We start from the raw sequence: 12,434 nt of genomic DNA on the forward strand, positions 1-12,434 counted from the left end.
CAGGGTGGGGTGGTGAACAGCTATGGCTCTATCTAAGGTGATTGGAGGATGCATGAATCAGGAATTACCTTAAGAGGATATAGACTATGGTCATGGAATTAACTCTTGTTACCATTTAGCTCAATTCAGAAGTTTGGGGATAAATCCGAGAAGCTTTCTGGGGGCTGGGAGGGCATAGCTGCCTATCTCTCTGGTACCAGGTTGCTTCCAGTAGCAGAGACATAGACTGAAGGGTCACCAAAACTTTTAGACTGGATGTCCTTGATAGTGAGGGCCTCCGTGAGTTTGCCTGACCAGGATCATGACACTGGCACACCAGGAAAGTGGGGCTAAAGATCAGGACTATGCCACCACTGGGTCTGACGGGAAACAGATGGTGTTGAAGGCAAGTTGGAAAGAGTGGAGCTGATCTGTGTGGAAGGAGCTGTTGGAGAAAGAAGAGATGCAGAGATTTGCTAAGTCTCTCACCCACATACCAAGGAGTGCAGAATGGAAACTTTACAACTGCATACAGAAAACTAGAACACCATCATGTAGCTTCCTTAGCAACAGGTTTTATTGTTTCAATATTTGCAAGTGTTGATCTACAAATAACGTTTAATTTCCTACAAATCTTACATCCAACATTGCCAGAGCATGTCACTGTCCTATATTCCATGCCACATTTTCCACAAATAGGTATTTTCTCAAAGTCTCGATGACTTGCTGATTGTGTACTAAAGGACCCTTTCATATATAGCATAACCACCACACACACACACAAACACACTCTTTTTCTGATACAAAATCTGGCTGAAGTGTTTTCTACTCTGGTTTCAGGACTGCTATCTCCTCAGTGTGAGAACCTGTTGACTCAGAAATAAGGGATCACCGAAGACTCCCCTTCACTCATGACACTGAGAGTGTTTCGCACAGTCTGAATCCTCACATGTGCCACACGAGCTGTTCTTTGAATAAAGGATTTCCCATGATTTTACATGGAATAACTTCTCTCGTCTGAATTATTTGTAAGAATTGTTTGGTATTCCTCAGAGCCTTCATCTTCTTACATCCTCAGGGTTTATTCCTTCACTGAATTTTCTTGTGCTCACCATAGCAGGTACTGCTGAATGTGTAGTTGGCTGAATGTTCTTTCACAGTGATTACAGACCCAGGGGTTCTCCTGTGTCGAGTTGGTTCATGTTTAACAATAATTACAAACCACTGTTCCAGTATCTTTCAAGTTGAGTGCTTTGCTGAAAACATCTGAATCATTGTATTTACAGCATGAGTTCTGCTGTGTTATCTAAGGTCATATCAACGACTAAATGCTTTGCCACATGGACGGCATACATATGAATTCACTTCCTCGTGCAAATACATTTCTTGATGGAGGAGTATGAGGACTGAAGGATCTCCCATATTGACTACAGGCTTTTCCTTCAATATGTGCATCCAGTGGTGAGTTTAAATGTTAAAGCTGTGGCTGATACTTCTTCCACATTCATTGCATCTGTAATACCATGTCGTCTCTATTCAGAATACTTACTGAGGGCACTCCCGATTTTCTCTCTGGTGTTGGGTACCCTCATGTCGTCTAAGGGAAGAATAATGGCTGAAGGCTTTCCCACACACCTGACATGTGTAAGGTTGCTCTCCAGTGTGCGTTCTCTCGTGTCGTCTAAGATTAGAGTATTGACTGAAGGCATTCCCACACTGGTGACATTCATATGGCTTCTCCCCTGTGTGTGTTCTCTCGTGCCGTCTGAGTTCAGAACTTTGACTGAAGGCTTTCCCACACAAAAGACACACACGTGGTTTATCTCCAGTGTGGATTCTCTTGTGCTGGCTAAGGCCAGAGCTCTGACTAAATGTTTTCTTACATTCATGACACTGGTAACATTTCTCTCCAGAATGAATTCTCTCATGTTTTCTGAGGTAGGATCTGTGACTGAAAGCCTTCTTACACTGATGGCATTCATATGGTTTCTTTCTGGTGTGAATTTTCTCATGCTGTCTCAGGTAAGAATTCTGCCTGAAGACTTTCCCACACACATGGCATTCATATGGTTTCTCTCCTGTGTGTGTTTGACTGTGGTTTCTAAGGTCAAAGCTTTGCACAAAGCCTTTCCCACATAAGTGGCATTTAAATAGCTTCTCTCCAGTGTGAATCATCGCATGTCTCCTAAGGCAAAAGCAATTATTAAAGGCTTTCCCACACATATGACATTTATATAATTTGCCTCGTGTGTGCATTTGACTATGCTGAGGAAGGGGTGATTGTTCACTATGTGATTTTCTACACTGTTTGCTGATGTAACGTTTCTTCCTGAGGTGAATTAACAAATGTTGAGACAACGCAGATCTCTGAATAAACTCATCACTCAAATCAATACATTCAGTATGATCCTCTGAAGCAAGAGATTTATGCTTTGGGGAGAAGACAAAAGGTGGTTAATAGTTTGCCAACATACATGCATACATTTATTTTTCTACATATAAATTCTGGAGTAGCAACTAGTAATAGAATTCTGTTAAAATATTTTAAATGTTAGTTGCATATACATGTTGTTACTCCTCTGCAGGCACCAATATTTTCTCTTTTTTAATATCCCAACCGAAGAGTTATCAGATTTAGTTTGAAGATTCTCATATATTTCAAAGACTAGATAATAACAAATGTAATGCAATGGTCTCTTTTCTTCTTCTTTTCTTTCTTTCTTTTTTTTAGATCTCAGGTTAGTAGTGATTTCAGCTCATGTTAATTTCTTTACTGATTTAAAAGTATCCAAAACTTTTTGTCTGGAAAGAGTTTAATCCTTACTTAATGACATTCAGGCAATTGTGCTCAATTATCAACTTATCTCATTACCTTTAGGCCTTTAGTTTGGATATCTAGGGACTATACCCATGACACTTACCTTTGGCACAGTCAGTGCTATGCCCTTCTTGTTGATATGTTGTGTTAATATCATTTCTGGTTTTTTGCAGAGTCTTTCCATGCCTAAAATAATTGAAAAAATATTAATTGTTAGAACAGCATTAGGGGAATAAAAATGTAGAAGAGCACCGAGGTCCACGTGAGTATATTTCAGAAATTGGCACTTAGCTTGGAAAGCGTGCCAAATGGATAAATACCTCTAGGACGCAGAAACATTTTAACGTTCATTGTCAATTAGAGAACAATGAGGATTGATAATGTGAAAGATGTAAAGTGGTGGAAAGATGCTGGGTCAGCAAATGGTTGGAAAATCTCTAAATGGGAGGATCAGGACCACTATGTCAATGTTTCACTGCAGTAACTGCATGAATAATTTTTTTCTCTAAAGAGAAAGTCAGGAGCAGGAAGACACATGCATTGTGATTGATTTCTGCAAGGATTGTAATCACCTGAGGAATTTTGCCCCAGTGTCCTCACTTACTTTTAGAAACTATCACTCACTTAACAAAATCTCCAGTGTGTATTTCTAAAGGATACACTCAGACTAGGCACCTTCTTCTACAGAATCACAGGTCCCTGTTGCTCACCTGAACTCCGCTCTTGATGAAATCCAGTTCCTTCAGTCTGCAGCTCTCCTTCTTGCTCCAACAGGAAGGGTCTTTTGCAGCTATTCTTCCCTGTTTGAGGGGGTGGGGAAAGGGGAAGTATATGGATTTTTAGTTCTGTATGATTAACTTTGGTATAGCCAAGTCCAGGGCGAAATTTACCAAGGATGAATGAAGATATGATGGAATGTTAACCCATGTATCGACAAGTTCAACAGAGACCACACTGAAGGTCATTCATAGGACGAGGAGGAAATCAAGATGGAGGCAAAAGCAATGAACATGCTAGATGCTGATACCCACACATGAGTTCAGAGAAAGAATGCAGAATCCTCAGCCTTTTCAAAATGGGAGAGAATCAATGTCTCCACATTAGGTTGAAAGCTTTTCAAACAGCATCGATGAATACAAGACCCCCAAGAATAATCAAAATAATGTTATTCTCACAACTCTGGTCTCAATCCTCCACATAGTGACGAAAACAGTAATTGTTTTCATAATGTTTCATTAATTTATGAATTAAAATATCCAGTGAATTTCCAGTTCTATTCTGAATGCTGGAGACTGAGTAGCAAGAAAGATATGAATTTTGGTCAAGATTACAATCTAGTGTGGTGACAAAAAGTACAAGGTGAAAAACATCTCCCTTTTACATAATTACAAGAATTATAAAAACATCAGGGCAGCGTTTGGAGTGCGATATGCGGAGCTGTTCTAGGTATTTCTTCAATGGATGAATGAATGGATGGACACAAACGTACATGTTGGGAGACTCACCCAGAAAGATCAGATGATTGATACTTTCCAGCATCACATCTCTGAACAGCTTTCGCTGGGACGTGTCCAGCAGGGCCCACTCTTCCTGGGTGAAGTCTACAGCTACATCTTCAAACGTCACTGATTCCTAAAACATTGTGGATATTCTAGTTTAGACACAACCCTCTAGTTTAGACACTATACTACCAATGTCCAGTGTAGGAGGGTTGAGATGACAGCACCGAGGAAGGAAGTGTAGGAGATCTGTGTGTAGAAAGATCACTATGTCTTTTGCGGGGGTCCTTCCTGTCAGTTCACTGTCAGTAGTGAACTGTTGGATATGTTTACAGAGATCTCCACACTCTGACTTTATAATACTTTATTATAAAAGAAAATCGCATGAAGTGTGGTATCATACAACCTGGACGTGTCTCAATAACCTGGTGATTAGAACTTTCTGACAGAGGATTATAAAATATTTGCATGAGGGACACCCGGGTGGCTCAGTTGGTTCAGTGACCAACTCTTGATTTTGGCTCAAGTCATTGTCTCACAGTCATGAGTTTAAGCCCCATATCAGCCTCTGTGCTCCTTGGTATTCTCTCTCTCTCTCTCTGTCTGCCCCACTCTACTTTCTCTCTCTCTCTCTCAAAATAAATAAATAAACATAAAATTATTTGTTTGAAAATTCATAACTCTCTTTCCCATTAATTTCAAGGAACTGTACAGATTCATCACAACACAAATAACAACCATGGTGTGCTCCTTTTAAACAATAATCGCTGGTTCAAATTATTCTCTAGATGGACTTCTCATCTCCCAGCTACAAAGTGGCTTATTCACATGTTATGAATGTTGAAGGATACAAGGCATTGATGTAGGGAGTGTCTCCTGTCTAGCAAACCTGCACTAAATATAAGACATTATTGGTCATTAAAATGTCAGAACAGCTTGAAGGAATCGCCAGCATTCCTCAGAAGTGAACAAGATTCATAGATGGCTTTCTTCATGCTACAAGACTCAGGTTTCCGACAAACTACAAGGTCAGAAGGCTCAGCATCAGAGGCCAGGGACGTCTGACATGGCTGTGCTGGAAGACAGTCCCCTGGCCCTTGGCCTGACCAGTCCTGTGTAATGAGGGCTCCCAATCCTAATCTTCTCTGGGACCTCAGACACCAGTTACCACTGTTTATCTACTATCTTTATTTTGTCTCCATGCTAAAGGATAATGGAAACCTCATGACTCGTTTGGGTCTATCCAGTTTTTCAGAAATTTCAGGAATCTAATTTTATTCTACCTATGGTACTCTCTCTCCTGTATGTGTAGTGCAATTAAGAAAATACTACTCCCTTCACATTCCTTTCATTTGTCAAATATGAACATAAGGTTGATTACTAAGAGGTAAAAATGTGTGACTGAGGACAAGCATGATAGTGGTGATTTTAAAAATCATGTAAAAAAATGATTTTACATTTTTTAAGAAAATTTCAAAAGTGTAAATTCTAATAATTGTATGAGAAAATACAATAGAATACAATAGAGTGGAGAAAAATCATAAAATGATTCTTTATTCTTTCTATGCCTCTCTCCTGCTCCTCTCAATACTGAACAACCAGGTCTTGTAACACTGAATTCATTATACTGACATGTTGAAACATCTGTCTCCCTTTGTGACTATCATATTCTCTACACTCTCCTCTAGTTCTTGCAATCACCACCATCCTAAGCCTATTGCATTAAAAAATTTGGTTAATTAGTGAATTATCCGCCAATGAGGCCATGGGTTGGATGAGGGAAGAAAGACTTCTCCTCTTATGTCTTCTGTAAATACACAAGCTTAATGAAAGCTCTCATAAATTTGCTTAATGTTAGGAAGGAAACTCATTATCAATAAGTTCCTGATGGATAATCACTATCCCCAAATACTGGGGAAATTAGAGTACAGATGCCTGAACATCCAACCCTTTCTGCTTGCAGCATCCATTCCAAAAGGAAAAACCCACCCACCAGATGGACTACTGTATAATTTCAGCAGAAAGAGGCAATCCCCACTCACCATTGTGAATTAGTCAGTTGCCAGGTGTCTTTCTCTGGGTTCTCAGTCACAGACAGTTCAAGCTCTAAGCAGGCAAAGCTGAGGATGAAGAAGCCATGAGATCCAGTCCCGTGCACAATTTCCAGTCTCACCTGTCACGAAGCTGCAGACTTTCACCTGGGTATGACACCCAGCCCAACAAACCACAAGTGGTGTACTCTAAAAACAGGGTGCATGAGTCACCCCTAACCTAGGGTCAAATATAAGGTCATAGTTGTGGTTGAAAAGAAAGAAGATCACAATACAGATCTCTTACAAATCAGAACATGATAAACATTGCATTGTGTACATTCATTAGCCTATGGTATCCAGAATTCTTCAGTTCCTTCCCTGATTCCAGAACAGAGTTCTCCCCAGCTCATGCTACATGCAGAGTTTGGTTTCCACCTGCAGATACACAGTGCAGAATTTCTCAGATTTCGTTATTCTTGCCGTATGCCCTAGCAATCATTCTCCAGCATCCATGGCTGCTCTCTGAAGCCTCAGTCCCTTCCTCCGGTTCCCCCTAGACCTGGATATCAAGCAGCTAAGAATCAACTTTATGATACTATTAATCAATTCAAGGACGTTTATGAACCCATTCTGCCCTGACATCAATAATAACTGAATGTATTTCATGGAGAACTAATGCAAAACCATCATGAATAAAGGGATCATTAACTCACCCATTTTAAAAAGTTAAATTTTGAGAGAGAGAGAGAGAGAGAGAGAGAGAGAGCACAAGAGCATGAAAGGGGAAGACTCAGAGAGAGGGGGAGACACAGAATCTAAAGTGGTTCTAGACGCTGATCTTTCAGCATTGAGCCCAACGCGGGGCTCGAACTCAGGAGCTGCAAGATCATGACCTGAGTCAAAGTCATATGCTTAACTGACTGAGCCACCCAAGCGCCCCTAATTTTACGATTTTAAATTTTATACTCATACATGGCTGCTAGTTATTTTGTTTGAAAACAAAGATCTAGGAACTTAGGGTAGGCAGATAAAATAGGTTAGTGGATTGAAGATCAATATGGAAAGGAGACACAAATAGTCAGAAGAGAGGAATGAGAACGGTGGCCTACATGTTGACACAATGAACTATAAAGATCATAAGAAGCTGCCTTGATTAAGCAGATGTCTAGGGGTGGCTGGTGGCTCAGTCGTTTGAGTGACTCTTGATTTTGGCTCAGGCCATGATCTTGCAATTGGTGAGATTGAGCATTGAGTCAGGCTCCACACTGAGTGAGGATCCTGCTTGGGATTCTCTCTCCCTCTTTCTGTGCTCCCTCCTCTCTCAAAATAAACAAATAAACATTTAAAAAAAAAGATTACACAGATGTCTAGAGAGAGACACAACCTACATGATTTTAAGGGGGTGAGGCCAGCTTACATGTCACTATGTGGAGAACTCACCAGAACCCAGAGTTGGAGGAAGTGGAGGCCAAATGGGTTGTGTGGTGAGTTCCACAGGCAAGCAGCCAATTCCTCTTCTTCTCCTCTTCTTCCAGTACCCAGACTTCTCCGTTTCTTCTCAAGGCAAATGCCTGTTTGACTTCCCTTTTATTCTGGGAAAAACGGTTAATAAACCTACTCAAAGGCTACATTCCAGGGTCACACTCTGACTGAATTGATCCTAAACAGCTGCAGCCTATGAGACACACCCTGTTCGGTTTGATTGGATTCTCCACACTCATACAAACTGGCAGCCCTCACACAAATCAGAGACTGGAGACTTAGGACACTCTGAACAGGTATTAGAACATCCATTCATTCCTTGACTCTTTCCTAAGTACTTCGGAGTACATTCTGTGAACCAAGAAACATTGTATGTCTTAGAAATGAAGTGGGTATCAGACACAGTGCGATTCTACAGACGCCAAACTGTGGGGGATATGGAATGAAAAATAAAAACTTTTAAATGTTTCCTTGACTGCTGGGCACTGGCTGCATATTTTCAAGAACATAGTAACAATTTATTAATTATCCGAAGAAAACCTGAAAAACAATTTTATATTATTTCTTGGTTAGTGGGGAAATAAATAAGGGTGTTACTACATAATGAAATGGAGTAAATAATTTTGTTTCCATGTCATTCACAGTTAATTTACACATTTGAGTATAATTCTTACAATTGTAGAGATAGGCTCATCTGGCTTAAAACTCACTAAATTTCCAAGAGGAAATAATTAAACCAGAGGATGTATGTAGTAAGGATTTCATTGCACCTGAGAACTTTTATTTCTTTCTCCCAAAATGCCTGGCATTCTTGGTAAACCATGCATGCCAGTTCCTTCTTCCATGATCACCGAAGAGCATGTCAGACCTTGGCACCACCATGTGGTTCCCATGGATTCTTATTTCACATTCATCAAATGGTGTATAAATGAGCTCACAAATGAAGCAGATAATTTTGGATGTAGATAAACTCAACCTCTAGTTTTAACGTAGTCCTACACTTTCACTCATCCCCCTCAGAACAGTAAAGGAATGTCCTTTAACCTCAGGTAATTAAGACTTTAATCTTAGGTAATTTATTACTGCACTTGTGTTCAGTACCTATTCTCTCCTACTGTATCATGAATTTTATGCCATAATTTAAAGTGTATGTACTTTATTTGAAAGTACTCCCTCTTTCAAATCTGATCCATTCTCTGAGCATTTCACTCTGCTTGAAATTTCAACTGAAAAATAAAAACAAACAAACAAACAAACAAGAGCTCCTGAGTGGCTCAAGTCGGTTAAGCGTCTGACTTTGGCTCAGGTCATAATCTCGCAGTTTGTGGGTTCAAGCTCTGAGTCCGACTCTGTGCTGACAGCTCAGAGCCTGGAGACTGCTTCAGATTCTGTCTCCTTCTCTCTCTGCCATTCCCTGCTTGCACACACCCTCTCTCTTTCTCTCTCTCAAAACATGAACATTAAAAAAAATTTTTTAAGAAGAAAACAACAACAAAATAAAACTGCCATCTCCATTTACTTCCAACTGCTTCTCTCTCATCTTGCAATCCAAGCTTAGGAAGGATCCACTGACCCACGTTTCTCCATGTCCCACACCAATTTGATTTTTTGTCCTTATTAATTTATGGACATCATTCTTGCTGACAAGTCAAATGTTCTAATCAACAACAACAAAAAAAAGATGTCATGGAGTGTCATCAGTCTTTATATTCATTTCTTTTTTTTTAATTTTAAATTTTTATTTAAATCCAAGTTAGTTAACATATAGTGTAATAATGATTTCAAGAATAGAATTGAGTGATTCATCACTTACATACAACACCCAGTGCTCATCCCAACAACTGACCCCCTTACTGCCCATCATCCATTTAGTCCATCCCCCAACCACCTCCACAACAGCATCTCTCATTTTGTTCTCTATTTAAGAGACTCATGATTTTCCTCCTCACTTTTTCTTATTTTTCCTTCTCTTCCCCTATGTTCATCTTTTGTGTTTCTTAAATTCCACATACGAGTGAAATATTATATTTTTCTTTCTGTAACTGACTTACTTCACTTAGCATAATACCATCTAGTTCCATCCATGTTGTTGCCAATGGTTAAGATTTCATTCCTCATTATCACCAAGTAGTATTCCATTGTATATATCCACCACATCTTCCTTATCCATTTGTCAGTCAATGGACATTTGGGCTCTTCCATAATTCAGCTGTTGTTGATATTTAAGTTATTTCCAACTTCAGCAGATGTAGATTCCTTCTGTGTGTAAGCCCTACCTTCCCTGGGATCTTTTTACTGTTGTCACAGTTTAGGTTCTCAGAGAGCAGACAGGATTGAGTTAATTCCTCTGGGTGTTCACTGAGGAGTGATCTCAAGAGGAACATCTCTGGAAAGGTTGGGGAGGGAGAAGTCTAGCCTTCCACCATCAGCCCAACCACACAGGTTGCTGTAGAGCTAGGAGGGTCATCATACTTGTCCTCAACGGAAGCCAAATGGCCAGGCCTAGGTATTCCCCACCTCCATCAGTCACTGGTTGTCAGTCACTCTGGGGGCTGGTTGCCATGAGGCAGGTGGCTGTCTGCAGCTGAGTTAACCCCCGCATCTGCTGACAGTTCAAATCGTCCAGGAACCCTGCTCCTGTCTTCTACCGTCCCGTGTCACCCCTTGCAGATCAGAAAGTAATAAGGATTATGTCCTACAATCACTGGCGCAGACAGGCATTGAGATGCCTGAGCTTTGTGGGTTTGACAAAGATGGATGGCGGAGAGGCAGCTAGCATACAAAAGGTGACAGAACACTGGGAGAAAAGTCTTAGTCCTAGTGATACTTCTGCCAGCCGGGTGTGGATTGGGACCGCTGCAATCCTTGCATGGAGCCATGNTCACTGAGGAGTGATCTCAAGAGGAACATCTCTGGAAAGGTTGGGGAGGGAGAAGTCTAGCCTTCCACCATCAGCCCAACCACACAGGTTGCTGTAGAGCTAGGAGGGTCATCATACTTGTCCTCAACGGAAGCCAAATGGCCAGGCCTAGGTATTCCCCACCTCCATCAGTCACTGGTTGTCAGTCACTCTGGGGGCTGGTTGCCATGAGGCAGGTGGCTTTTTGCAGCTGAGTTAACCCCCGCATCTGCTGACAGTTCAAATTGTCCAGGAACCCTGCTCCTGTCTTCTACCGTCCCGTGTCACCCCTTGCAGATCAGAAAGTAATAAGGATTATGTCCTACAATCACTGGCGCAGACAGGCATTGAGATGCCTGAGCTTTGTGGGTTTGACAAAGATGGATGGCGGAGAGGCAGCTAGCATACAAAAGGTGACAGAACACTGGGAGAAAAGTCTTAGTCCTAGTGATACTTCTGCCAGCCGGGTGTGGATTGGGACCGCTGCAATCCTTGCATGGAGCCATGCCCTATCATCCAGCTGTCCTCACTCCTGGGAGGTGGGTTTTCAGGGCTCCAGAGCAAGGTCCCTCCACCGTAGCCCACAAGGCTTTTCTTCCATAGTTGACACAGGATAACTCAAGCCGACCTCTGGGTTGGCTTTCTTTTGTGGAACATATTTCACTGTTACAACTAGAACGCTGACTCCAACAACCCTCATTACCATGCCACTCTGAGAAGCCTGTCTTCTAATCGTCCCTCAGATACAATAGTTATAATCCCCTGATTATGATCATTATCTTCATTGTTATTGCATTCATCATTATTTTTATTATTACTTTTTCTTACTGTGAATTACTTTTGTAGTTGTTAATATACGATCTTTCATAGAATTTCTCCACAGGAAAGCGATTCCTGCTGTACCACATAGTATTTATGTTTCTGAGGAGGATCCTGAAATATTCCAAGTCGGTCTCCAGGAGCAGGGTCAACCCTTGATACCATGGAAGCCTCTGGGAGGGCATTCTTGGAACACTTCCTCTGTGAAAATTTAAAATCCCCTCTATGGCCCACCGACTGCTTGTGCCAGCTTAGAAACCCAGGAAAGTTGTCCTTAGACCAAGAGAACTGATGCAAAATTCTTTGAGTCAAATAGGGGGCCCACAACCACTCTCACCTTCTTGGAAAGATGAGAGATGGTGTCTCTGCCCATGTGAGCATCCACAGAAGCTCCTGTATCTAATATGGAGTCCTGGAGCCACCACAGCTACACATGTAGGTGCAAGAATGGCCTCCTAGGTTAGCCTGAGGCTACAGAAATCTTCTCTGTCCAGGATAAGCTGGTGCAGTATGGGAAGGCACTTCGAAGGGCGTTTTGTCCAGCTGCTATGGGGGCACTGTGGGTGACAATCTCCTAAATGCAGTCTTGTCTGATCCTCTGAAAATATTTCGTATAAATGTAATAATGCTGCACCAAACATGTATAAAAACAGGGAAGCTAAAAAAATATCTTTCTATATAATTTCCCATAAGGTACCAGGTGAAATTTGCCATAATACTCATATGTACTCATATAGAGGTAAGAGAATAAGAAAAAAAAATGTTTCAAAAGGAACGGGAAGCAGCCACATTATTTCTATTGTTAAAATTCCTGGAACCATCCTAGGTAGATAAACATAATTATAAGGACTTTCTTGATCATTATATAAATCAGTCATATCAGACAGAGAGATGGAAATTTAGAG

At 41.1% G+C, this 12,434-nt stretch overlaps 1 protein-coding gene across 1 annotated transcript; it reads right to left on the bottom strand.

The window, feature by feature from the left end:
- Positions 1 to 1,741: 1,741 nt before the first annotated feature.
- LOC144237530 (uncharacterized) lies at positions 1,742 to 2,954 on the bottom strand (the record flags this gene model as incomplete). Its single annotated transcript, XM_077771194.1, has 3 exons — positions 2,901 to 2,954; positions 2,023 to 2,409; positions 1,742 to 1,938 (listed from the first exon to the last, which is right to left on the bottom strand). Coding segments are annotated over exons 1-3 (638 nt in total), but the record flags the coding sequence as incomplete, so codon positions are not given.
- Between the last annotated feature and the right edge of the window lie 9,480 nt (positions 2,955 to 12,434).

The sequence above is a fragment of the Crocuta crocuta genome, unplaced genomic scaffold (genome assembly GCF_008692635.1).
Source record: "Crocuta crocuta isolate KB4526 unplaced genomic scaffold, BGI_CrCroc_1.0 scaffold308, whole genome shotgun sequence".
NCBI lineage: Eukaryota > Metazoa > Chordata > Mammalia > Carnivora > Hyaenidae > Crocuta > Crocuta crocuta.